This window comes from Micromys minutus (genome assembly GCF_963924665.1).
Source record: "Micromys minutus genome assembly, chromosome: 2".
NCBI lineage: Eukaryota > Metazoa > Chordata > Mammalia > Rodentia > Muridae > Micromys > Micromys minutus.
The window spans coordinates 16,587,718-16,615,671 of record NC_137971.1 but is presented as its reverse complement, the minus strand read 5'-3'; the positions used below and the strand labels follow the sequence as shown (position 1 = coordinate 16,615,671).

At 41.7% G+C, this 27,954-nt stretch overlaps 1 protein-coding gene across 3 annotated transcripts; it reads right to left on the bottom strand.

Moving 5' to 3' along the window:
- Positions 1-483: 483 nt before the first annotated feature.
- CWF19L1 (CWF19 like cell cycle control factor 1) lies at positions 484-25,285 on the bottom strand. Of its 3 annotated transcripts, XM_080911831.1 has the most exons (14): positions 25,203-25,285; positions 22,323-22,407; positions 21,392-21,470; positions 20,543-20,644; positions 18,404-18,618; positions 16,615-16,733; positions 14,558-14,642; positions 12,891-13,031; positions 11,741-11,852; positions 10,761-10,840; positions 5,245-5,454; positions 4,400-4,519; positions 3,096-3,193; positions 484-1,058 (listed from the first exon to the last, which is right to left on the bottom strand). In XM_080911831.1, the coding sequence occupies exons 1-14, from the start codon at positions 25,223-25,225 to the stop codon at positions 914-916; spliced, it is 1,614 nt and encodes a 537-aa protein (XP_080767957.1). In that variant the 5' UTR covers positions 25,226-25,285; the 3' UTR covers positions 484-913. The 3 variants fall into 3 exon arrangements, with proteins under 3 accessions (XP_080767957.1, XP_080767958.1, XP_080767959.1); XM_080911832.1 differs by lacking the exon at positions 25,203-25,285 and having other exon boundaries at positions 21,392-21,454; XM_080911833.1 differs by lacking the exons at positions 20,543-20,644; positions 21,392-21,470; positions 22,323-22,407; positions 25,203-25,285 and having other exon boundaries at positions 18,432-18,571.
- Positions 25,286-27,954: the final 2,669 nt, after the last annotated feature.

Genomic DNA, 27,954 nt, shown 5'->3' with positions numbered 1-27,954 from the left:
TCTTACACACATGAAACATCGGAAATGCATTCAAAGCCCTATTACCAATCCTCATCTGCATGAGTCTTAGAAGCATCTAATGGCAATCTATACACATCCACTGGGTAACTTGGGTATTTTAAACATTAAAAACAACACATTCAAATTAAACTTATTTTATGTCCTTAATCTGCTACTTCCTTTTAGAGTTAAGACTCTAAACTCTAATAAGCAGCACATTGGGGTACTCACTAGCTATACTCTTGGAACGTATGACCTAGCATACCAGAGGTAGATATCTGAAAGACAGAATAGACTCTTGTGTGAGTAAGATGCTGTAAGAAAACAATAGCAAGACCAGGCTTGGTTGCTGTGTTACTCTGGGATAAAACTCTGGTCTCATCACATACACATCATTTCATTTCAGTGGTCATAAGCAACATAAGACATTTGTTAACCTTAGAAAAGTTGACAAATTTTTTATTATTTACAAGATTTGGAGGACACTGTTTTTACATTTTGGGGGGGTAAGGGCAAGGATGGGGAGGTGAGATGGGTCTCACACTATAGACCAGACTGTTGTGAAACTCACTGTGTAGTCCAGACTAGCCTTGAATTCACAACAATCCTCCTGCCATAACTCAATTTCTGAGATTAGAGGCATGAGTACTGTACCCAATCTGAAAGGTTTAAGTTTGTGAGGATGTGGAGAAACAGAGCTGTTCTTAGAAATACATAGCAGACATTCTTTTAACATATCATTGTATCTCAGAATGACTTGTTTTAAAGGAGCCTCCTGCTGCAGGCAGGTCCATGGGAATATACTAAAAAGAGGCAGGGAGGCAGCCACCACAAGAGATGGTAGTTTCACTTTAAGAATAGGCTGGAACAATCTTCTGTGCCAGTGTGACCTGTGCTGTGCCCTTCCTTTTGGCTAGTCATCCAGAGTGAAGTCAAAGGGTTCAAAGTCTTTCCTGAAGCGGCGAGCCAGGGCCTCTTCCTCATCCTTACTGGTTTGACACTGCCTCCAGTCAGCCTTCTCAGGAATGTTGAGAATAGCTTCACTAGCCAGCACCTCCCTGCAAAGAGTACAAAGAAGAGAAAATGGGAATAGTAACTAGAAGCCACCCTTCCTATGTTCCTTTCCAGCCACGAGCTATCCTCAGTGTCATCTAAAGAGTATGCAGATTGCTTACAGCTCACACTGGTCTCCTGCCCTGATGACATCTCTGCCATCCTATCTATTGAAATCATTGCCATATTAAGTGTCCTCTTCCACCTCATTTATTTCTCCTTTCCTGGAACAGCACCACATACAAACTAGAGGACAGGCCCTGGTGTCCTAAGTCAGAGACAGTTCCAGTTCACGCTCTGGTACTTCATGTCTATGACTTGAATACTACTTCATCTCTTGGCCTTGATTTCCCCACTTACAAGAGCACCTTCCTTATAGGATTTGGTACTGAAGCTATATAATCAAAGCACATGCCTTAAGCTATAGTTTTCACATACTGAGTAGACTGAGTTTGCTGGGTCACATGTCATACTCATCCTCACTTAAAGTTCTTCTACCTGTCCTCCTAGCCCCTTCACTGTATGAGTACACAAGAGAAGTTCAATGTGAAGAAAACAACTTGTATAGCTACATATACAAGCAGCTTCAAAGTTCTAACCATATATTTTTACTTTTAACTTACTTTAATATATTAAAAACAATTCTATGTGGCTCATTTCAACGTTGAAGGTATAATAAATAGAAAAGGCAGAAATGAATCACAGTATCCACTGAAAGTCAAAGGACCTAAACTCAAACTTGGGTTTGCCTGGCAAACCATAAGCATTGTTCCTTCATATGTAAACTGAAGATACAACCATTTTCTCTATTGGGTATAAAATGAATCAACTTACATTTGTATTCTGAAAGCTTTCAGGGTTGAAACATAAACAACTACGATGATGACAGAAAGATGTGGACTGTACAGAGCTGTGTACACTGGCATTTCCTGACTATGTCCCCACTGTGCATAGCTGCATCTGTTACTAAGGCAGTAAGATTAAGAAAGGATAATAACAAGAACAGATACGTGTTCCCATTTATCAGTTATTTATTTTAAAAAGAACTATATTTGTTGGACTTATCCAATGGGGCAGTCTCTTGGAGACTTTCCAAATTAGTCTAGGATTGGCTGAAGGCTCATTCAAAGCCCAGTATAAACCACTGGGAGTGGTCAGAGAACAGCTGCAAATCAGAGATCATCCTCAAGACAATGCACTGTGTGCATTTTCTACTTCCCTCCACACAGGCTTTCAGAATGCTACAGAATAACAAGGTCAAAGACCATCTTGTTCACCACACTAAGGTGTGAACCTTCAACTGTGTGACCAAGGGCATGCTACTTAACTCACCTTAAGATACAGAATCTAGTAGAGTAGCCACAAGCTGGGTGTGGCTATTTAAATTTAAGCTCACTTCCATTTTCTCTTTTTTAAACTTTATATATTTATTTATATGTGGGTCCGTGTACGCCACAGCACCTGTGTTCAGAGAACGCACAGTTGGGCATCAATTATCTCCTACCACCAAAGTCCCCAGGATCAAACTACATCACAGGTGTGGCAGCAGGCTGTCTCTTATCACTGCCCCTCATTTTCAAGAATCCAACAGCACATGTAGCTTGTGGCTCTCGCTTTCATGTCTGTGTGGGGCTATGCTGGGAAGGCAGGACAGACAACACAGTGGAAGGGAGATGGGAACAAATCCTGGAAAGCTCTTGCCAGGGTCTGACCAGCACCAGTGCACTGCCCGTGCTTTGTTCCACCCGCATGCTCTCATGGTGTGTTTCCCTCTGCAGTCTCAGCCTTTCATGGAGCCCTTGCATTTGGTAGAAGTGAGCCCTTCCTTCCTGCTCTAAGTTTCTAAAGAATAATGTTCCTCGAGATTTGTTCATGGTACTTCCAATTCTCCAGCCCACAGCTGCATCAGTAATCTGGTCTAAGGCTCTAAGCTTGGGGCTGGACCATTCCCTAGTTGGTTTTCACTGACTGTTCATGTAGCCTGTCACCCTGTTTATAACAGGTTAAATGAAATACATTACATAGAGTGAAAAAATACAAACCTTCCAAATTGCAAGGGAAAATTCTTTTTAATTCTGTGAAAAAGCTTTTCTCCTGTGTCGAGTTCAACATAAAAATACGCTGCTCCTGGCTGTGCAATCTGAAGTAAACAGAAATGTGTAAGGACAGATAAGAAATTTAAAAACAGTGTAACACAACATAGGAACTAGCATTTAAAAGGCTAATACATTCCGAGTGGTACTAACCCTTCTAAGTCCCATCATAGGAAGTTGTTTCGGTAAATATTAAAAAGGAATCTGCTGCTACCAGACCTGCTTGGTCTCTCTTGGCAGCAGCGGCTCCACTATAAAGCCTTGCATCCAGGCTCTTTCTCTACCATGCTGTCCCCATACCGCCCTCTCTCAGCTGTCTCTCTTTTGGTCTGGAACTTTGGCTACTCGTTCCCGAGCGGGGTTCCCACCCTGCTGAAACTACTCGCCCTGACTGCTCCTTTACCAGCTTAGAACTTAACTCACATTCTCCACAGCCCAGGAAAAGCATGACTCGACAACCATTAACTTAGCAAGCAGGTTTATATGTTAAGTTCTCATTCCACAAACCCTCTACACAATAAGCTTACAACCAATGGACAAAGATATAAATTGCCCATCTATATGAGATAAATTAGAACCCTAGAAATAATCATAACAACCTCATCAAGTTAGAGAATCGCCGAGAGGAACACACACATTAGCTTCCATCCTTTCCTCCATCCACCTCCACCTACAGCCTCTTCCAGTTTCCTAGACCTTTCCCCACCTACCTCTCTACTGTCCAATCATGTATCACCTAACATAAACCTACAGGAAGTGTCTAGTTTCTTTGTTTAATTCATATGTGCTTGTTTATGTGTACCTATTCCCGTGTATGGGATTACATATACAGGTGTGTCCACATGCCTGTGGAGGCCAGAGGATGATACTGGGTGACTTTTTCAGGTCTTGCCACCTCATTTTAGGCATAGTCTTTCTCGCTGAGCCTCAGCTTTTCAACTTAGGCTGAGAAGTTCTTGTCTCTACCTCCTCAGCACATGGATCACAGGCACATGCCCTAGCTCATGACCCTTACACAGCTGCTGGAGATCACACCCAAGTCCTTGGAGCCATCTTCCCAGCTCCAGGAAAAGTCCTTAATCTTCCCAGGAAACCACTGAGATTTTGCTATGATGACATCTTCATCTCTAGTCTTATCAATATCATGTGGTATTTCTAGTACCAAATGGCCCACTACTTAGTATCTCTGATTCAACATGTCAAAAACGAGATCTTAAGTCCTGCCTAAACATTACCACCCCTTCGTGATTCACCTGCTTGATGTCTGAGTGTTCTGGAATTTCCAACAGCTCTATCTGGTGCTCCTGTGCCTGGGTAATGAAGGCATCTTTAATGTCATCTGTAACACAGCAGCTGATGGGCACAGGAATGACCTGGGTTGGTGTGGGAGGAATACAAAGAAATTCTTTGTATTAGTTCCAAAGAAGTTGAGTCTTTAAATCTTGAGGAAGTAGCAAACCCATCACTGGGGTGGAGAAACACCCCTCAGCATAGATTTTCCTCAGGCCAAACAGCCTCCATTGGATTGGCTGTAGGACTTAAACTTATGAGAGCTGTCACATATGGGAGCCAATCTGTTATTAGGAAACACTCAAGAGACTTCTTTGTCTCTAAGCCTTTGCCAGCTCCTGCATAATGTATGTGGCAGAGTCAGGCCCATTTGAACACTTAACAAATGCACCAGGAAGACACTACCACCAAAGAGATAAATCATTCAACTTCCAAAGGACTAGCCCCATGCTAGCTGGAAACTATTTCCTACCTGCAAGCCTCCATTCATGCTGGGCTTCCACATGAACTAGGCACATCTTACCCAGCAAATCCATGCAGTCACCTTCCTTGGAACCTTTATTAACTATCCACTCTCTCTACACAGGGCACACACCATCCTGTTGTTCAACTACCTCCAGCATGAACTTCTCTGGGATTATCAGCAGATATATCCAGTCCTCTAAATGACAACTATTAAATATTATCATGGAAATAATATTAAAGGCCCTAATCATTAAATTAAAGTTAAATACCAAAGTTATTATTTAAATTTATCAATCTCAAAGTCTCCACAGTGATTTCCAAGTTCTGGGCAGAAAACACGTACCTGGAGCTGGAGGTGATGGCTCCTATAATTTCTTTCAAATAGAATACAACGCTTCCCTCGACTCTTAAAGAAGCGTTTCAGAGTAGCCTTATATTTCTCCACTTCTTCCACAACCTCTGCCGAAAGCTCCACAACTGACTGGTAGTGTCCAATGGGTAGGATGAGGACATGGTCATCAGATAAGCCTCCTTTGGCCAGGGCAAGATAGCACTGAATCACAGAACAAGATAGCAAGCCTGTTTGTATGATCATTCAGATAGAAAACCCTTTTACACACAGTGTGCCTGAGGTACACTAAAAAATGCTCAAGATGTTGCCCCCTTCCAGCCAGGACAGGATGACAGGCTCTTGCTATGTTGTACAGGGCAGCCTCAAATTCAACCCTCTCAGCTCCGAATCTAGCTCTGGGACTATAGCCCTGGACCAATACAATGCAAGATAGTCTTTTGTTTGTTTTGTTGTTGTTTTAGTTTGTTTGCATAGTTTGTGTGGGGAGGGCGGTTGGGGGAGGTAGGATTTCTCTGTAACAACCCTGGCTGTCCTAGAACTCAAGTTATAGACCATGCTGGCCTTGAACTCAACGAGATCTATCCACCTGCCTCTGTCTCCTGAGTGCTGGGATTAAAAACATGACCTACCATGCCTGACCCAAGATAGTCTTAATAGAAATTATATTTTTAAAAATTTGGTTTTAAAGGTTAGAATAGGAGCTGAAGAGATGGCTTAGTGGCTAAGAGCACTGGCTGTCTTCCCAAAGGACCCAGATTCAACTCCTACCATCCTCATGGTGGCTTGTAACCATCTGTAATGCCAGTTTCAGGAAATCCAATGCCCTATCTGGTCTCTGCAGGCAACAGACATATATATGGTGCACCGACATACCCATATACTTAACTAATACATACATACATACATACATACATACATACATACATACATGATTTTAAGGACTAGTACAGCATTTTAAAGTATCTTCTAAAGAATGTGATCAGTTTTAACAAATTTCCATGAAAACAGCATATGAACTAGAGGCATACAAGAAGGTTTTGGTTTTAAATGCTAGAGTTCAAAGACTATTTGGGGTCTCCCTCCCAGGATCTAAACTTTAAAGCAATTTTGTTACTATCACTTTCTCTTCAACCACAAAAAGATAATACTTCTTGTTTCAAAATGACTCCTTCCTTCCTCCCCCAGGATATCAAACCCCACTTAGCTATCCCCAATAAACTTCTAGGCTCACAGAAAGACTAAGGTGACATTCTCAGCATGAGTTTTCCTACAGCTATAATGTACTAACTAAATTCCACAAAGTTAAAGGAAGGAGGTATACAACCCAATAGTATGAAAAGAAAAACCTCAAACACAGAGTCAGAGAACTGTTTTCCAACAATGACTGTCAGTCTTTAACAGCAACAGATATAAGCATGCACACAAAATAAATAAAAAAACAAAACAAACAATCCTGTAAATCAGGTGAGGAGGCTCATGCCCTAATCCCAGCACTCAGTCCAGCCTCAGCCCTGGCAAAACCAGTAACAATAAAAGAGAAAACAGAACCATCCAGACACATGGTGCTGCTCTAACAGTCATTGTGTGAAAGGAAGATGTTCAGAGTGAGCAGGCAAAAGGCCAAGGAATATCAATACAGGCAAATACATAGGGACTTATAAAAAAACTATACTTTTAGTGTGGTGGCCCCAAAGCTAAGGCTGAATGAGAAAGTCCAGTGGCTCCTCCTTGATCTACGGACAGGGAACTAAAGCATCCACAGCTGGTTTCCCGTGGGATTTAAGTTCACCAAAACCTCAAGGAGCAGGAAGTGGTGACACATTCTTACAGTTCTACCTACTCTGGAGGCTAAAACAGGGGAATCTCAAATTTAAGGCCAGCCTAGGAATAGAGGAAGAGCCTCACTACCAATAACCAAACAACATCCTTCCCAAATCCTCAGAGGCATTGAAAGTTTATTAATATCCAGTTTTATCACATTTGTTTGAAAAGGTTACTCTAGAAACCTATATTTTCTAGCCTTTACTTTGTCACAAACCACTGGCATGGACATCATCTTTATACTGTGATGCGTATTCTTTAGCTATTTAAAGGCTAGACTAAGCAGCTGTCCCCACCTCTAATGTACAGCCAGTTCTTGTACACCATTTCCCACTTTCCCAATGTCCTGCTGTCAAGCTCTTCTAACCTGTTTGATTCTTGTGTGGTCTCTAATCATGTAAGTAGATAAAAGGCCATAAATGAATGTTCCCCATGAGGAACATGGACTCGCAACTGTTGTTCTGGACTCAGCAGACTCTCCCCTTTACCACCACAGAAGCATACTTTATAAAGGAAGGCACAGCACCAGCAGAGAAAGCCCCGAGCAAAACGTAATAAAACAAATGGCTGCAAGAAGAGACTTGGAGCTGTTTCCTAGGGACTCAGAAGCCCAGAAAAAGTACAGGGCAGTGTAGATTTGACTACTAGGCAGGCACTAGTCTAAGACAAAATGTTCAAGGCCTTCTACTTTGCACTTGGGAGCTTGGTCAAATACATGCCTGAAGACACCTTTTGCAGGCTTTGGACACAGAGGAACAATTTCCTTCATCTTTCCCAGGCCCATTTCCTGGGGGAATAAACTATGGGAAGCAAAGAAAGAACATTTCTCCCCAAGGCCTAGAGAAGCATGAGGCCAAGCCATCTGCTCCAACCCCTCCTGCTCTCTTATGCTTCCCAAGCAAAAGGCAGCTCAAAGCCTGCCTTCCTATAGGCTGTGTAAGAGAGAAGACTGGCAAAAGGCAATCCAGAGAGGGGAGAGCTGATCTAAAAAGAACACACCCACAAAAGTAAAAGCCTGTCAGCTTGCTCTCAGAGTTCATTCACGGCCTTACAAGAACTGTGTGTCACAGACCTTGACTCCAGAACACCTCCCTGGACAGAGTGCCAAGAACTAAGATGCAAAACATGAATAAGTAAGTTTAGGCCTCTTCAGTTTGAAAGAAAGTCAAAACCAAAGTGAGACTCCACTTGGTCTACAGGAGGCCACAAAAAAGAAACTCTCAGATTCATAAGATGAGGAGGAAAGTCACCTTTAGAAACCAAAATTAGAATGAAACCAAAACAGATGAACATCACCAGTCTGCCTTAGTGTAACACAGTAAGCTGACAGTTTAGCCATGGGGAATAGAGTATAACTGGAACTCTGGGGGTTAGTGACTTCACTGTAAGTAAGAGAAAAAAACTTACCTTTACAGAGCCTGAACTGCACCCTCTGAGAAAAAGTATAAAACTGAATGACTTCCTGAGACACATGGTGTTTGCCATCTGAAAGGATTTCAGATTAAGTTGAAATGGAAGATCTACTTCTACTCTCTGGACTGGGAAAAACCCACCTGGAATCTGCCATGCAGAAGAAGGAAGCGTTTGCTCTTTGTTAGCTTTCATGTTGATAACAAGTCTATTCCTTCACTGGCATTTAAGTCTACATCTTTGTGATTCCAGTGTTATGCTAAAGACCAGCTAAGATCCAGCCTCAAGGCCTGAACAACTGGATTCTTTGACCTGCCATAAGTAAACAATTATTGTTGGACTAGATGGACCACAGCCTGTACGCAGTTCTAATAAATTCCCATTCTATACCTACTGAGACTTATTCTATGTTACTCCAGAGAACCCTCACTAGGTACAATCTTTGATTGGCAAACTGAATTTATCACTTTAATCTTTCTAATGCTTAATGAACTTCAGTTCCTAGGGGTATTTTTGGTTTGTTTTTGTTATTTGTTTGTTTTTAAAGAAAAAGCCTTACTCTGAAGCCCAGCCTAGCCTAGAATTCTTTAGGTAGTCCAACCTGACCTTGAATTTGTACAATCCTCCTGCCTCAGCTTCCTGAATTCTAAGATTACAGGCATTAAGTCACAAGACTATGATAACAATATCAACATTTTAAATCTAGTATGCATATATAAATGACATTATCCCCTTCTGTTTTCAATATTTAAAACAGGGGAAAACAGAGGAATATTTAAAACAGTGAGAAATTAAAAGAATCAACTCAATATTTCATGAAACACAGACGAATCCAAACATACACAGAAGATTTATCCTCTGGAGACAGAGGAGTGCTTATGAAACCGATTCTATAAACCTACAATGCCTATAGTACACAGGCAGCCAATGGCTAAGGGTGGATCTCAGTGGCAGAGTGTGCTTGCCCATCATGCACAAGACCTGGCTTCAGTCTCGCACACTGTCAGGAGAGGAGGAAAAGCCTTTAAGCAATAATGACATGAATATGGAAAGGCTAAACATTCATGCTACTGGGAACATAAAATAATGTAGTCATTTTGGAAATCAGTTTGACAATTTTTTAAAACGTTAAAACAGAGCTGGAGAGATAGCTTAGCAGTCAAGAGCACACTACTCTTGCAGAGGACCTGAGTTCAGTTCCCAGCACCCATGTCAGGTGGCTCACAACTTCCTATAGTTCCAGCCCAGCAATCCAAGGTTCCAGCACTCACATGCACATACAGCAACACACACACACACATGATTAAAAACAATATATCTTTCCCTTGTTAAGTGTAAATACAAATTTACCAAATTATTGAGACATTCTACTTCTTAGTATCTATCCAAAAGAAATGACAATATGAGTTTATGTTTCACAAACACATGCAAATATTATTATACGCAAACACCAGAAACATTATTCCTGAGAGCTATAAAATAGTAATTAACCAACTCTCTATAAAGCTGTAAGTGACTAGATAAACAATATATTTGTATAACACTAACTGGCAATAAAACATTTATACATGAATTATAGTATGAATAAAACTTAAAAACATGATGCTAGTGAAAGCAGACAGACAGACACATACACACACAATGCATTACATGATTTCAGTTAAATGTCTAAAACTGCACAGTCCTAAAAAGATACAAAGTATGCAAGTGGTGGCCAAGGCTGAGAATGGATACTGAAATTACTATACATGTGTTTAAGAGATTTTACTGGACTGATGGAAATGCTCTATACCTCTCTTTCATATTCGTTTTTCTGAGACAAGGGTCTCTTTGTGTGGTGCTGGATGTTCTGGAAGTTGCTATGTAGACAGATGTGCCTTGAACTCAAGCGATCATCTATCTACCTCTGCCTCCTAAGGACTGGGATTAAAAGCATGCAATATCACATTGGGCATCTAAACCTCTATTATGTGATTGTTGCATAATTTATCAATGAACTGTACACTTGAAATGTGAAAACTGTCAGGGAGTATTGGTTCATACCTTTAATCCCAGCACTTGGCAGAGAGAGACAGAAAGATCTCTGTGAGTTAGAGGCCAGCTTAGTCTAGTGAGTTCCAGGATAGCCAAGGCTATGTAGAAAGATCCTGACTCACAAAGAAAGGAAAGGAGGGGGTGAGGTAAATTTGATATGTAGGTCATTTACCAGGTAAAGTTAGTAAAAACCAAGTAAGTGGCATTTCCTTCTGTGCTGCCCATCTATGGAAGTAACTCACATGTGTGCCAATGTTGACCACCAGATGCTTTTCCACTTCAGGGCTGGCGAGGCAAAACCAACAAGGTCCTGGGGGCTGAGCTTCATAGGAAAGAAGGCCAAGCATTATTATGATCCAATCACAACAGATAAAATCACCCTACACAATCATCCTTGTGGCTAACGGGATGGTTTAGCAGGTAAAATGCTTGCTACAAGGGCCTGACAACTTGAGTTCCATACCCAAAGCCACAGTGAAGGAGAACCCACTACAGAAAGTTGTCCTCTCACTTCCACAACACAGCACATGTGCACACACATACACACACCAACAATAGCACTAACTCAACAGAGAATTCATTGTTATTCACTGTTGTCTTGTCTACCACACCACAAAGGCTGCAAAGACTTCCACAATGCACAGGACTTGTGGTTCTCACTATGACTGTCAACGCCTCACACCACTGTCAATGAAACTAAACTTCCCTTTGAAGCCTCAGAATTGATAATGGAACCACAAGTAGGTGATCCACAAACAGATCATCTAGTGACTAAAGCAGCATACAAACTGGCAACAGGCTACAGTGAGAACACTGATCTGGGTGGGGGGCAGTTAGGCACCCCAATTCTAGTCCTAGCTCTGACTGCGGCTAGCCCCATAACTGTGGGTTTACCTACCTTCCTAAGTTCAGATTCTCCTCTTTAAAACAACAGGGTAAAGAAAGAGGATCTCAATGAGGCGCCTAGAAGTCCTTCTCCTAAGCCTGGGTCTGCTATCATTGCAGGAACTCACATCAGTTTTATATGCTTATTTACACAGACAGAGCTTTTCTCTCATCCTTACAGGAAGAATCTCAGCCCAGAGTCAGGGCATCTTTATGCAATTCTATTTTTACTTTGCTCCTAATGGCTCCAAAGTTTTTCTTTGCCAGAAGATGCTCTTAGCAATGCAACTTTCCAAACAATCCCCCAAAGAGTTACTGTGGAGACCAGGGTACTTACGAGGCTTGCGAGGCTGCTTAGCATGAGGAGGCTTGTTATCCCTGCCTGTGGATGACCGTTTCCTTCCCTGCTTTTCATTCAAATCGAAGAAGAACTGACAGGCTGACTCTTCCTGCAAGGGTCAATGGGGAGGATGTTACTTGGTGAGCCCGTAGACAAGTAACCAAGCAGCGACCTAAAGGACGCTTCCTTGCTACTCACGTTTCCTCTCAGCCCCTTCTAGGCAAGTCTAGGGAAGACAAGTATATCCCAGCCCTGATGCCTGTGGGACTCTCAGTCCTATAAATCAGCATACTTATCCAAAATGAAACGCAAGCTATAGAGCAATTTTTCCTAGGCCAGAGCAGTATGAACTTAATTCCATTTATCTTCTTTCTCTCCCAGTAATGACATGAGCAGCCCTGAAGTTTCAGAACGAAGCAAGTCTGATCCAACTTCAACTGAAGGGGAGAGAGGATGAGCCACTTGGGGCAAAGGCAAAAAGAGGAGGCAGGGAAAGGTTGTGGAGTGAACAGAGAAGGAAATGTGATCAATAGGTCTTGCTTTAGTAGTGAGAAAATTAATTTCTAAAGTCTACTATTAACAAACTTCTTCAAGGTAAATCTTATTTCTCTACTAGAAATTATCATAAAATCATAAATCTCTGCCACCAACATATCCTTGCCCCCAAAACTGAGAATAACCAACTGCAGACAAAAAAAAAAAAAAAAAAACAACAACAGAAAAAACCCAATATGAATCACCTTAGACAGACTCAGCATAGAACTGTTAACCCCAAATACAATTTTAAAATTGAGCTTGATTTTTTTTTCTTCTTCCTTTTCCTCTTCCCTGAGATGTATTTCTAAATAGCCCTGGATAGGCTGACCTGGTTTTTCAAGATAGAGTCTCTCTGTCTAGCCCTGTCTGTTATGGAACTCACTCTGTAGACCAGGCTAGCCAAGAAGTCAGATTCACCTGCCTCCACGTCTGCGACTAAAGGGTCTGAACCTACCACCTACCAGAATCTTCTAAATATTATGGTAATTTGCCAAGAGGAAAAACATTAAAACTCAAAAACGGAAGTTGTTAAATGGATGAAACTATAAGCAGGAAAGGCACGCCAATGGAGAGCAGCTGGCCTGAAAGCCAGCCCACAACTGGAACTTACCTGAGGGGCAGGAATTTGTTTTCCTACAGTTGTTTGCTTCCCAGATTCTCGGTAAGGGTTCTCAGTGACATCAGGAGGCTGTTTTACCAGCTCTGCCACAGCCATCAGCTTCATAGGAACAATACTGAAGGCATAAAGATACTTCGAAGAAAAAGAGTGTAGCATTAGGGAAAAGGCTGTCTCACTGTCATCAGCCCACGTTATGATGACAACTTCAATGAAAGCCTCTGACACTAAGTAAAATCACAAGCCTGTTGTGGTGCTACAGAGAAGTGTAGCAAATGTCCATCTGGTGGCTTCTGAAATGGCTAAGGAGGGCTCAAACAGTAATGAGTAGCAGATCAAAGCTCCAGCCCTTAGGCAGACTAGGTTCCTCACTTGGAGACAGGTATGGTGACAACCCTTACTACAGGGACAGGGGAACTTGCTCTGTAAGCCTTGAAGACAAACTGTTCCTGTCACTGCACCTTTTGTTTATGTGACCTTTGTCAATAGAACGATGGAACTCTAATTCCATCTTCTTAATGAACATTCCAACTGGAAAAGATTAAGTCTCCCCTCTGACACAATTCTCACACACGCTGATACGTTTCCTTAGGGACTAGCAGCAAACAAGAAAACATACATATTTTATAATTCTTGGGCTAATGATATAAGATCAAAAACTTTAGGCAGAAACATATTTTACCTCAATGAAATAATGGAAATAAAATTCGAAGTTGTGAGCATCTGTTTAACTGAGGCGGGAGGATGGATATACCCGGACAGAGTACGGAAAAGGGTAAAAGAAGAACATCTACTGATGAGAAGGTCATAGATCGGAACAGTTTTGAGATGGATGCACTTGTCAGGTTAACACTGTGACTCCAATGAGCTGTTTATGGGTCTCCAAGACTCAGAAAGGACTGAAATCCCACAACTTTGCTCAGCAGGAAAGGTCAGCCCTGCTAAGAATGGGCTTTCAAACCTTAAAAAATAGAGAAGGGGCAGGAGTTTGCTTATCTGATGTGCCTTAGAGGACAATCAGCCACAGAGGACCACAGCCTATCCCCTCATCTCACTGCTTACTATGGAATCTCACCCAGCAGTCCAACTTAGCATTAGCAAAGCATTCCCAGGGAAGTGAAAATACAACCTAGTTTTCTGGTCTTTCTTTTACCATCTGCACTATTTTCTAGATTCCAGGTATAGCTACTAATTCAAAAGCTAAGGAAATACTAATATACATACATATATATATACATACATGCACACACGTTTTGTTTTGGTTCTTGTTGTTACAGGGTCTTATTATGTAACCTTGGCTGGCCTGGAACTCACTCATGCTGGGATTAAAGGCGTCCTTCACTGTGCCTAGCTTGAAAAATATTCCTGATAGGATTTTATTATTTCAGCTAAATGAAGCTGCTAAAAGGAGGTATGCATGTCAGCTGAGGACAAGCTCACGTGTAGCAACAGAGGCAAGCACATGGATGTGGAATGAAAGGAAGCCCATTTCCCACACTGCCCCAGGGAACCACGCCTTTCTCTAAGACTTCCCACAAGCCACTCAGGGCAACTTAACTTAACCTTTACAAGGAGTCACTGAAGCTGCTGGGACTACAGAGGACTTCTGGAGGCCAGAAGCTCTGAAAGCTGAGTAACCAACCAACCACCCAAATCTTTACCTTCTTCTTTTCTGGATTTCCAACATTTGCCAGAGCTATGAAGCGAGTGGCATGCTGCGCGCTTTCTTGTAGAACAACGTGGTTTCTGAAAGGTAACAGATCTCCATCTTTATCTGCTTTACAAACAATGGGTCTCATTATGGCATGTGCTTACAGGAGTCTTTGCTCTGCATTAATTCCTCCCCGTCCCAGTACCACCTGCCCCTGGTTCTCTTCCTTCCTCCTCCTCCTTTCATGTCACCCTAAAGGGATGGAAAAGAGGACTTTAAATGCTGCTGGGGGGAATGTGAAGTTGAGCAGCGCTAAGGGGCATCTCACATACCAAAGTCCGAGCCACCACATAACCTGCGGCACCACGAGGCCTATGTCACACCTTGTTATGTTTACCTCTACCCTCTTCCCCTGGAATAGGGGAACCACCTAGCTATCCAACACAGGAGTGGGTTTTAAAAATGGTGCACATACACAATGGGATTTCCAACTTTAAATTAAAACAAAAGTACAACGTTTGCAAGAAAATGGGCTGAACTAGAAATCATTATATAAAGAGACGTAGCCTACTCAGAAAGACAAATGCTACAACTTTCTCTAAAACCTAGATTTAAAAGTGTATGTGTGCGTGCAAGCGATGTGTGTGCTTATGTGGAACCAGAACATGAGAGGAAGGACTCTTAACTGGAAAGGGGGCAGACAGAGACAGGGTTGTTCACCACCATTTTACTTTTGATTTACTACTGTGAAGTAGATAAGATTCCACAGGGTCATGAGAAGAGCAAAAGTCTTGAATTCACCACAGGTCATATGACCTTAGAAGTTACCCAGCATTTCGGTAGTTACATATCCCTAACTTCATAGGGCCAATGTACCCCTCTCTCTTATGTAAGAAAGCATGAAAAAGTGAGACTAAAGGAAGCATGTTCTAAATTGAACAGATATGCATCAAACACTAATTCACAGTATACTTTGATTTTTAAAAATGGTTGACATGCCATAAATGCATGATCAGTTTTTTTGTTTGTTAAGTTTTTCTGTGTTTAAAAGTACTCCACACTAATCAACATCGATAACTAAAGAAAAAGAAAGTGAGTAAAAGAAGATTTTAAGGTGCTGGAGGGTGAGTATTAGTACAAATTCTTGGTGGGCAGAGATAAACACAATGTCTCAGTCTATAGTCCAGGCTGGCTCTCAACTCACTGAAATCCTTCCAATTCAGCTTCCCAGTGTAAGGGATTCCAGGCAAGAAACACCACATCCAGTTCAATGTAAGTTCTGATTCTCAAACTGAAATTCCACATTCCAAAGTGACTGAGCGGACAGCTGAATATTCAAGGCTAAACAAGAAGATATATTGATGTGGCCTGAGAAAGCAGGACCTAAACAGGTGCAACAGCACACGCCCCTATCCCAACACTCTGGAGACAGAGACAGATGGATCTCTGTGAGTTCAAGGAGAGCTTGATCTACAAAGTTAGATCTAAAACAAGTAGGGCTACATAGAGAGGCCCTGTCTCAAACCAACAAAAACAAAAAACCAGGATCTAACACTCTGTAACAATCACCACGGAGCACTATAATAGTAAACCCTAAACTTTTAGAGTCTTATAGTCTAATTTCTTTACTTCAAGTTAGGAAACTTATAAGTGTGGCACCTGGGTGGGAAATGTCCTCCAGCGGGTCACATGGTTTTGAACACTTGGTCTCTAGTTGGAGGTACTATCTGGGGAGGTTTCTGGAACTCCCTGGGAGATGTAGCCTCATTGAAGAAAATATGTCACTGGGGATGGGCTTCAAAGGTTTATAGCCTTGGCCCAATTCCTGAGTACAGATAAAATGTGAACAGCCAGCTTCCTGCTCCTGCTGCTACACTATGCCTTCCCCACCAGGATGGGTTCTCCTGGACTTATAAAAACAAACCCTGTCTTCTGTAGGTTGACATTTTACTACAGCCAACAAAAATAAAACTGACACACTGTCTTAGGACTCGAAGGAACCAAGATACATGGCTAAAAGCAAACAAGAGGCAAGCTTATGGAGACCACCCATGAGATGTAACTCACCGGTAGGGAAGTCTCTCGTAATACGACTTTTCCAAAGCAGCAAAATGATACCTTGGTTTCAAGCTCAAAGCAAGGCTGGAGATCAAAGCAGAGCCACATTTTTTGGTATCCACTTCTCCCTAGTAATGGAAACCTGGTTATCCACACAGACTCAAGAAGTATAAAGAAATATAAAGAAACAAGAAAATGTTTTGAAATATCTTTCAAATTAATACACAGATGCAAATTTGCAGTGAACTGCATACCTAGGGCAATCATAAGAACATTGGAATATTATAATTACAGAAATGGCACAATTGGTGGAAATTAGGCAGCACAAGGCAAGGCAATCCCTCCATAGTAACCTCTAAGACTCCTTTTTGAAAAGAGCTCTCTCCCTATAGCAAATAAACTACATCTACATAATATGCTCTAGAGCGGACGAGTATCTAACACAGTACGTCATGGTCAATGCAGGAAGTAAACTTAAAACACTAGCACTCGGAGCACCCAGGGCCCAGCAAACATTCAAGGGCCTCATAACCACATACGCTGTTCTTTTGTTCAGTCAAGGAAATGGCACAAACACACCTACGTTACAGAGCTTACAGATGCTTTAACCCAGCACTCGGGAGACCAAGGCAGGCAGATTGCCTGGTCTACATGGCTAGTTCCAGGACAGCCAGGGCTACATAGAGACCCCGTCTCAAACAAAACAAAGCAAACAGAAGCTTGCAAGTAAAATATTTTGTCATAGTAGATTTATTCACAGAACATTCCTAGCTTTTTTCTTATGTTTGCCATCTTTAAGCCTCTGTTAAAGAAAGGTGACCGACCTTGAACTTGGTTGTAGTATCACAAAGATAGCTAAGTATATTGTTTCTTCCCCCGAAAAATCTTATACGGCTGTTTACAAACTTTGACGGAAGTCTCCACCCCTACTGCCCTGTGCTGACTGTTGCTCTCCCAGAATGAGGGGCTTCCTTTCTAGAAATGGAGGAACCACAGCTTGGTAGGGAAACTAGGTTCTTTTCTGTTCAACACTCTTCTTGATGACACTGACATCTTGCTGACTTTTATGGTCACAGACATAGTGCTAAGTCAACAAGGACTGATCTACACACAGGATGCTCCGGGGCATCACTGAATTTGGGATCTAGTTGTGAGTGTTTATTCCCAAATTCAGTCTTAGTCTTACATTTCCTTCCACTGAGGCTCAGCTGATGCTTTCCACCCTTACTCAACATCCCAAGGCCTTCTTAGGCCATGTCTATGTCATAGTTTCCCAGTAACTGCCCCTTCATAGGACTATTTATAAAAATACAGGGGTGGCTTCCAAGGCATCCCAGATAAGTGTCTGTCTGTTAATATTTACACTACTAGACTTTATCTCACAATGACCCAATTTTGAAATATATTTTGGTAGCCAAACCCAATATTCTGGAATGAAAGTAGAAAATGAATGCAACTGGAAGTATGCCCAATAGCTGTAAATCTTTCCACTGGGAATTAATAAATTTGCAAAATATATAAAGAAGGCTAAGGGAGGATACTTGTAGAGAACATAATTTCAGGAACCATTTGCTAATAATTAAGATTCAGCAATCGTATCTACAAATTATATTTTTATGAGATCAACTGTTTTTGTCAGTAGATGTAGCTTATATAATCTTGATTTTTTTTTCACAAAATGTTTCTAGTAAAAGGCACTAAGAGTTAACATATTCAAAATAAAGAGACAAACTTTAAAACCCCAACTTAAGCCAGTGTAATTTGCTTTAAAAATTGCAACTGAACAAGCACTACTCACAGAGGAATTCCCAAAGCTCCCCACGTACTTGGGCCATGGGGACGTGAGTAAAATATCAACACCCTTGAACTGGGATGCAGAACACAGCATTGTTCTCAGGGAAGACACATCCTTGGGACTAAAGCTGTAAGCTGGGATTGGTTCATCTAAGGACTCTGTCCCACTGAGGTATACAATCTGCAGCCCCGAACTTCCAGTAAAGACACCTTTTCGACCTGGGTTCAAAGAAAGATGAACGGGTTTCAGTCAAAGCTGCAGGAGAAAATGTGGCACTTCCTCTCTCTCTCCCAAGCTTCCATCTCCTGGCTCTCTTTACTTTCCTGAATGTGACAGCTCTACTCTGGCTGCCAGGGATCCAGGTTGGCTCTCACAATGTTGCTGTTCCCTAGGTTTGAAGAGCTCTTCTGTGGCAGCTGCTGGTCACTGACTGCAACTGAAGTGGCCTCTTCCCCTGCACTCAGATTCTATAAATCTGGTGTCTAGACCCTAGATCACCTGTCCCCCACCCATGACAGCCAGTCACCACAGTACTGTCACCTCCAGGCATTACCTCTCTACCTCCTTAACAGCTTGACTGTCTTCTCAGTTTTATTTTTCACAGTTACCAACTCCCCAAATTTTAATTTAATGGATCTACTCTAGAAAGAACTATCAAATTATATTCAGCTGCAGTGCTTCAGGTCCAACAAGACCACTGCTGAAAGACGTGACCAAATAGAATGGCTGACAAATACAGTGGTGTTCTTAATGCAAACTGAGAAAACACACTGAGGATAGCGACATGTCGGACCCATGTTCAGATTTCAAACTGTCTGTCTCAACTGTAGCTAAAAATAAACACGCAGAGGGCAGAGAAGGCGCAGGCATGGAGAACACTGGCTGCTCCTTCAGAGGAGCTGGGTGCGGTTCCCAGCACCAACAGGGCGGCTCACAAACGTCTGCAATTCCAGCTCCAGGAGATCTCCGAGAGTACCAAGCACACATTTGGTACACATACGTATATGTGTAGGCAATGCACCCTTATACAGAAAATAATATAAATCCTTTTGTAAAAGCAGGGCTGGTGAGTCGGCTCACGAAAAGGTGCTGACTTTGCAATCTAGAACCTGGGTTCAGTCTTTAGAACCCACATAATGTAAAAGAAGAGAACTAACTCACAAAGCTGTCCTTAGACATCCACATTCACACTGTAGCAAATGTACACACACACACACACAATAAGCACAGAGACTAGAGATACAGTTCAGTGGCCGAAGACATATTTAGCAAATGTGTGAAGCCCTGAGTTTGATCGCTAGTAACATAAATAACAATATAATAATAAATTTTATATCATATTACAAAAGTTTCCCTAAACCTTGTGCCTAAAGGAGTCTCACGAGTGGAGAAGCTAAAACTACTTCTATGAGGGCTACGGCTGCAATGAGACTATGGTGGGGATGGTGAAGAGCATTTCTAACAGAGGAAACAGATGCTTTCTACAGATACAAGACCACAAAGAATGTAACGGAGCCATTTTAGAAAATACTGAGGTAAATGATCATCAGGTAGACAGCAGACTAAGGCAGACAGTGGAGAGGGAACAACAGCAAAACCTGACAACCCCCGTTGTCCTGAAGCTGGAGAAATGCAGAGAGCTATGAGCAGCTTTCCCTGGAATTAGAGTGTCCCTTATAACGGAAAAAAAGACAAAAGGAATGAAAAAACAAGCAAGGATGAACACTACAGATCTGAGCTGCCAGAGCCTTAGACTGAAGCCTAGAGTAAAGCTACTTAGAAGTCAAATTATCAAGTAATGTATAAGTCTCCAGCAAGGCCATTGTAAGGATGTAGTTTCTTTGATTCAAATGTAGTGTATAGCTTAAGTTCTCCATATATTGTGGGCAAGGGATTGGTCACTCTGGTTGACTGAAAAAGTGGTCCAGGGCTCAGGAACACAAGGAGATTGAGGGGAAACAGAAACAATGAAGAAGAAACATCACTGTCACAAAGGGCTCTAGACACAGACTGTGAGGAAAAATCTTCCCCAAAGGGAAAAACAAAACAAAATTCTCACTCTCTCAAACAGCAATGGCAGAAGAATCTAGTCAAAACTTTTCCTGAGAGAAAATTCATTACAAAAAAAAAAAATTAACTCACCCAGGTAAGTGATGTTTTCAGCCAATTCACAGCCATCAGCATCCTGGAAATAATTTACTGTTTCCTGGTTATTGGCACCGAGCACATATGTCTGAATAGGAGCTAAGGGGAAAATAGACATGTCACCATAGGGTTACTGGATCTGCTCTGAAAATTGAGAAACGTTTCCTCATAGGAAAAATAGTCATGGCAAAAATCCCTTCCATAGCCAGCCTAAATGTGGAACATGTTCATCACTAAGGATTCCTAATCCAACACTATGACTTGACTACTAAGTAATGTCACCAGACCAAAAAGTTGCCATCTTAAATAGTCAATGTATATAAAATGAAAAGAAACATAGCCTAAAATAAAAGCACTTGATAAAAAAGCATTTAAACTGAACAAAAGAGGAAAAGAAAAAAGAAAGGATATGTTTAGAGGTACTTATCTGGTTCCTGCCACTCTAAATGAGCATGCCTTCTTTGAATGAAACAGAGCAAACTTCAAACATGAAAACCACAGATCATATATATACATACATACATATATATATATGCATGCATTCTTTTCAGCTCAATGCAGAGTTTAAGAGGGACATAACACTCTTTGTTATTTTACTTTAGACTCTAACCACGTAGCCTAGGCTGGCCATTCATGGATTTGTGACACTCCTACCTTAGCCTCTCAAGTAGTAGCATCATGAGCATTATGTGCTACCAAGACCAGGAGAAAAACTCCCCAAAGCAGGTGTGCTCACCAATGCATGAGAAACCTTCAGCAACTGATATGTGAAAAAAACAACCCAACAACCACAGCTCCAAAGATTTAGTAAGATACCATAACATTAAATAACAATAAATTCTGTACCTTTCTTTTTGCCAGTCTTATACTCGTCCCACTCAGCATCTTGGGTAGAGCCAAAAAAGTTTCCTACACACAACAGCAGCTAAAATGAGTTTTGTAAAGATATATGAGATTAAAAAACCAACAAAAAAGTTAAACATTACATTATTGTCTGTAGTACTCAGCTAATCATTCTATTAAATAGTCTCTAATCAAGTATTTATTCATTCACTTAATTAATTGGTAGTTCTATGAATTATTAAATGTTGATGCACTGTCAATCACTCCAAGTTGAGGATGGATGAGCATGAAGGAAAGGAGCCTTCAGAAGGCAAAATTTATGTGCTTTCCAAGAGTTCCTAGGGCCTCTTTACCCTCCTTCCTTGGAATACACAGTAGTGTTGAAACAGACACTTAAAGAATCCGTCCATCCGTGAAATACAAAACTTCAGTATTAGACTTCAAAAGTACAGGGTATGAGAACACCACATTTGCTGCCCACTGTTTTTACTTATCCCTTAATCCAACAAACAAATTTTCCCTGTACCTACAATACTCTCCTGTGTCTTTGGAACTCATAATCTCCGTGGCAACCACACACAACATTCATTTCTAGTTTTCTTTAGTAAAGCATTTGCACATCTGTTATCTGATTGAATCCAGAGTGCACACTCATGAAGCAGATCTGGGTTGATAAAACCCAGGTCTCAGAACTGGCTAGCTCTGTCAATTTGTTTGCTTGTTTTTGGTTCAGTAAGAAAGTAACAGGATTTCAATTCCAACAGTGTAAAGCAGTGAGCAGGCCTCCCCTCCTCCTATCAATCCACAGCTTCTTAGTGTTCATATGAAGGACAAAAAAAAGGGAAAGTCAGTCATAAAGTTAACAAACAATCATTACTTTAATGTCTGATTACAGTAGTAAACTGTCAACTGTCAGTAAAAATGGCCATCTTACGTCAAAGTTCCCACTTTTCTTCTGAATTGTCCGAACTCTATTGAATAAAGCATCGAACTTCCCTTCAACATCTCCACAAGCCAAGCTGCAAACAAGAGAAAGCAATTCAGGAAACACAAATGGATCTGCTAGGCTTGGTATACATGCATTTGTCTTTTAGAGTAGATATACGATCCAATCCCAGCAGGTATCTTCTGATTTTTGGTTAATACCAACTATTACAAACCACCGGGCAGATTTCTGAATCTTTCACCAACACCTGCAACTCACCATATCTATAATCTAGCTCTTCACGTCTTGAGCCAACTCCTTCCGAGTCCTAAATTTTGTGGGGTGGGTTTATCACCAACTTGGTCATTAAGAGTCAGCTAAACCCTTATTTAATGAAAGTCCAAGTGAGTTTTCAACCATGTTTCATGCCTGTTCTGCTCTCCTTACCTCTGGCCTGTGCCTCACCACACGGCTGCGGTCATCATCCAGCAAACACCAACTAGACAACTACACTATGCACAGCTCAGCGTGTCAGACGCTATCCTAAGAACATGTTAGAATTACAGAAACAGACATATCTAAAACCTCAAGGAGTTCACAAGAAGGGAAAGAAAGCTCCAATCACATGTTTATATGGAAAAGGCTATGATGGGAGGGACGGAGGGAGGGAGGGAGGGAGGGAGGGAGGGAGGGAAGGAGGGAGGGAGGGAGGGAAGCATAACATGTTATAGAACAGGAAGGAGAAGAATGACAAGAGCAGAGGTTGATAGGGTGGACTATCCCAAGCTGTGAAGTGAGTTGTTCTAACATCAAGCTCTGACTTTTAAAATTCTGATTTACATCGTTTTTGTTTTTACTTTGGGGGATGATTGTATTGGAAGGGTATGTATGTGCCACAGTGCTCCTGTGAAGATCAGAGAGAACCACCAGAGCGCTCTCTCTCTCTCTCTCTCTCTCTCTCTCTCTCTCTCTCCCCCTCTCCCTCCCTCCCTCCCTCCCTCCCTTCCTCCCTCTCTCTCTCTCTCACTCTCTCCACCACGACTGTCATCAGGGACTATACTCAGGTCAGCAGGCATGGCAGAAGTGCCTCTACCCACTGGGCCATCACCGGCCCTTACTTATTTGTGTAACAGCTGTTAAATCAAAATACTATAGTTTCTATTGTTTTGTCAGCACATCTCCCTGATGTTCTTTTATTGTTCCTCCCATCAAACAATTTCAAGCAGCATAAGGATATGATTTATTGTACATGTTTCATCAATACTTCTAATAACAGAATATGATGGTCTGGAGGAATGAATAGTTAAACTACAATCGAAGTGTAAACAGGAGAAGGCTAAAGGAAACAGGGACGAGAAAAGCAGATGAGAAACTTAAAGTCTGAGGACAAGCTAAGGAGAGAAGAGGGATGGGAAATGAGGGAAACAAGTCTGAACAACTGAGAAGGGATGGCAGATGCAGAGAGACTTACTTTGTCTCGTTTGTGAGACAAGGTAGACTTTACCATCTCCTAGTGCTTTCTCTGCTTCGGTTTAATGTTCTGTCCTAAAAAAACATTACAAAGTGCCTCATTTCCTGTAGAAACAGTTTTCCTCTGGTCCTGGCCTGTTTTTCCAGCACTTTCTCTAAGTTTTCCTAACTGAACTCTCTCAAACAGCAGAGTGACCACTCTGTCTCTGCTAGGCTCTAGAAAAGTTCTCTTTCCTAATAGCCCCATTGTGCTCAATCTCAAAGCTTTTCCCATCCATCAAAGCCTAGTAAATGTCTGTAGCTTTCCTGGTGGACTGAAGATGCCACTTTCTCAAAATCTCAAAAACCATTTCAGAACAAACTCATAACTATCATGCAGTCTAATTTATTCTCTGAGAGCCTCTAATATCTTTTTGGTCCCTGTTGATTGTCAATTCCTGAGCAGTACACTCAATATTCACTATCTGATCTGGGCCCTTTTTCAGCATTTTCTGATCCTAATGACTGAAGACAGAAATCTATAACCTTACAGTAAAGTTTCTCATAATCAAAACACCAAGCCCTATGAGTACAGCTGCTTAATAAATGATCAATTCCTGAACTTTTTCTCTGCCATTACTTTACCTAATCCTTGTGGCCTTCTGCTTTGACCCCGATTTGTTTCACAACTTTCCGGCAGGTTCATGTTCCATAACAAAAACTGGATCGCACTAAGGAGCTTTTAAACGTTTCAGTAACTTCTCTAGGTTAATTAAATACAATAATATTTACCAGAATTAAATCCTCACCTCCTCAGGAAAGCCTTAATTCCTTCCATTTAGCCAAACATCATTATTATATATCCGCCAGAACCATCAACCTTTTCTCTTTATTTTTTCGCATTCGTTAACACTTGTTCCTCTTGTCCAGACTACCAGCTATAAAGGCAGGAACTCGTTTGTGCAACACTTGCCACCATGCAGGACACATTGCCGCTGCTCAACAGTCTTTCTGAATGAACTCTTGTCTGCGCTAGCCGACCCCGCAACATAAGTACGCCAGTGTAGGACAGTATTATCTAGTCTGCCAAAACCCATCAATGCACCGGATGTCTACAAGTATTTGACTAATCAACACATGCCACAAGGAGAGAAATGAAAGGGAGATGGTGGGTCGCGGGCAGAATAGGCCTAAGAAAAAGGAAATCCGGCTCGGCAAGTTTTTAGTTCTCCCGGGGAGACTCTGAAGACACCAGGGTGAAAATGAATTGGGACAGGAGAGCAGGAAACCTCAGAAGCCTCCACTCTTGCTCCCAACAGCCCTGCGACCTCCCCTCCGTCTTCCCCTTCCGGTCTGGAGAAAGAACCCCATCCCTCCGCCAGCTTCTAAGACCTCCCCTTTCTCCTAAGTGTCCGAGTCTGCCGATGCAAGGTCACTCACAGACGCAGCGGCTTCTGATCCATCGGTAGTGACAACCTGTGCAAACGCTAGAAACAGGAATGCGCGCTCAAGGTTGGAACGCCGGAGCGCAGAAATATGACGTCAGACGAGCAGCCAATAGAAAGTGCCTCTGTACGGGGAGTGTAGAGGGATAAAAATCTCTCCGCGGTTTTGTCTCTAAGGAAAGGAAACTCTGAATGCAGGATTTAAAAAGAAAAGGAATGTGTCTTATTTTGTTTTAGAAACATTTGGAATTACTGAACTGTGCGCGTGCGTGTTAGTATTCGTGTGTGTGTGCGCGCGTATGTTGGAATCAGAAGAGGATGCTGATTTTTTGGAGCTTGAGTTACTGGAGTTTGTATAGCCTCTGATAAATAGATCCTGGGAGCCAAACAATGGAGCCCATGACAGCAAGCGCTCTTAAGAGCTGAGTTATCTTTCCAACCCTAGCTGGGATTTTTTTGTTTGTTTGTTTTTGTTGTTTTAGTGTGCATGTTTGTTTGCACGTGTGGGCACACCCTTGTGTGCAAGCAAGTTCCTGTGGAGATCAGAGGTTGACTTAGGAGTCTTTCTCCATTGCTCCCAACTTTATTTAGTGAGATAGGATATATTGGATTAGACTAGTCTAGGAAGCCATGTTGCCCAAAAGATTCCCTAACTTTCTGGACGCTAGGATTACCAGGGGGCCCTGAAATTTACCTGTTCAGGTACTGGGAATCTGAACTCTAGTCTTTACGTTTTGTGATGAGGGTGACTGAGACATTTCCCTACCCCATAAATAATTTTTTTAACACATTGGAAGAATAACAATCCTAACTTTGATTCAGCGTGTCAGCATGCTGCCAAATTTGCTGTCTTGCTCACTTCTCTCCATGTCCCCAACCCTTTCCATTCTCACTGAGTTATTCAAAGTGAAGTGCAGACCTCAGTGTGCACCTCACAAGTAACTAAAAATGCTTCCTTTAAGTGACCTTAATCTTAGCACACTGAAAAAGAATTAGACCTAGGAATGTACACGGATGTTTAGGAGTTCTCTATAACTGACTTTATACTTGGGAACTATTTCCATTCAGGAATTACACAAATTTCACATTTTCATCAGGTCCGATCTCTAGTCTCTTTTTGCTTTGCTTTTGGGACGTTGATTTGTCTGAAGGGCCAGGCCAACTAGCAGCACTGTAATAAGTCATGGAAACCACTGTCCTGACAAAGCCAAGGCACCCAACTGATCAGAAATCAACTATGTTAAAGAATCTCAAATCTCTGATTTTCTCATAATTTCTGCAATGCTTTTGAGGGGAATATTAAACTATTTGCCTTGGACATACTAATACCCCTGCTTTGTTGGTAACTTAAGCTTTTTTCTTACTTTTTGTATAATACAGCACTCCAGGAGTGGCTTTCAAGACTGAATCTTGAAGACAAGATTTGCTAATATGAACAGCAAGGATTTCAGAGATGATAAAACAGTGGTAAAATATGAAAATTTGTCTGTGAAATTTGTCTGTATGATTGTTGCCACTTTCTTGTAGGTTCAAATCAATTCTAAAAATGAAAACTTATCCATATGAATGAAGGTAGCTGAAGATGGCTTAATACTGTAAGTGTAGGAATAACAAGGTATATATTTTTCTAAGTAGGGCCCTTGTATAGGTAAGAATTCTGTTCTGGGGGCTGGAGAAATGGCTTCATGGTTAAGAGCACCTTTGCTCTTGCTAAGGATCTGGGTTCCACTCCTAGGACTTACATGGCGGCTCATAAACACCCATAATTCTAGTTCCATGGATTCAACACCCTCTTCTGAGCCCCACAGACACCAGGTACACACACAATGCTATATACATGCAGACAAAACATGCACATACATATTTTTAAAGGTTTATTATTATATATAAGTTCACTGTAGCTGTCATCCGACACACCAGAAGAGAGCATCAGATCTCATTAGAGTTGGTTGTGAGCCACCATGTGGTTGCTGGGATTTGAACTCAGGATCTCTGGAAGAGCAGTCAGGGCTCTTAACCACTGAGCCATCTCTCCAGCCCATATTTTCTTATTTAAATAGAAGGCCCATCACAGACCAGAGAAGTAGGGATAAATGATTACAGTCTTCAAAAGCCAGTCGAAGTAAATAGAAGTAGAAATAACCTCTCTTGGTAACCTAGTTAGTCACTGTTCTAATGCTGGGAAGAGACACCATAACCAAGGCAACTCTCATAAAAGAAAGAACCTAATTTAATCGGGGCCTACTTAGTTTCAGAGGTTTAGTCCATTATCATCATGGCAGGAAGACATGGTGCTGGAGTGGATGAGAACTACTTCCTGATCCGCAGGAGTCACTGGCTTGCCATGGACTTTTGAAACCTTAAAGCCCACCTCCAGTGACACATCTCCTCATGGCCACACTCTATAACCCTTCTTTCTAATCCTTTCAAACAGTGCTTCTCCCTAGGGGTTCAAATAGAGAAGCCTCTAGGGGCCATTCTTATCCAAACCTCCATACTTAGGATGTACATGGAGAACATTAGGCACCTTGCTAGGCAATAGCATGTTAATGTAGATAAAGTTGTTTCTTCCCAATCTAACTGGTTCTTCCTTAACCCCTATCAGCTGATATTTGTAGGCAATCGAGTTCTCCAAAATTCTTCTCACCCTATAGATAAGACTAGGAAATATGTTACAAAATACTGTATGTATGAATGTTACTCCCTGCCTTCCCATCTAACACACAGGTGCACATGTATGTTCGTGC

Bases quoted from the DNA above. Each gene is read 5' to 3' on its own strand.
- CWF19L1 (XM_080911831.1), bottom strand. From the start codon at position 25,225: ATGGATCAGAAGCCGCTGCGTCT. The intron at 20,645-21,391 runs GTACAGAATTTA...TTTTCCCCTTAG, and splicing joins TAAGACTGGCAAAAAGAAAG to CTCCTATTCAGACATATGTG. The intron at 4,520-5,244 runs GTACGTGTTTTC...ACACCAACCCAG, and splicing joins GCCATCACCTCCAGCTCCAG to GTCATTCCTGTGCCCATCAG.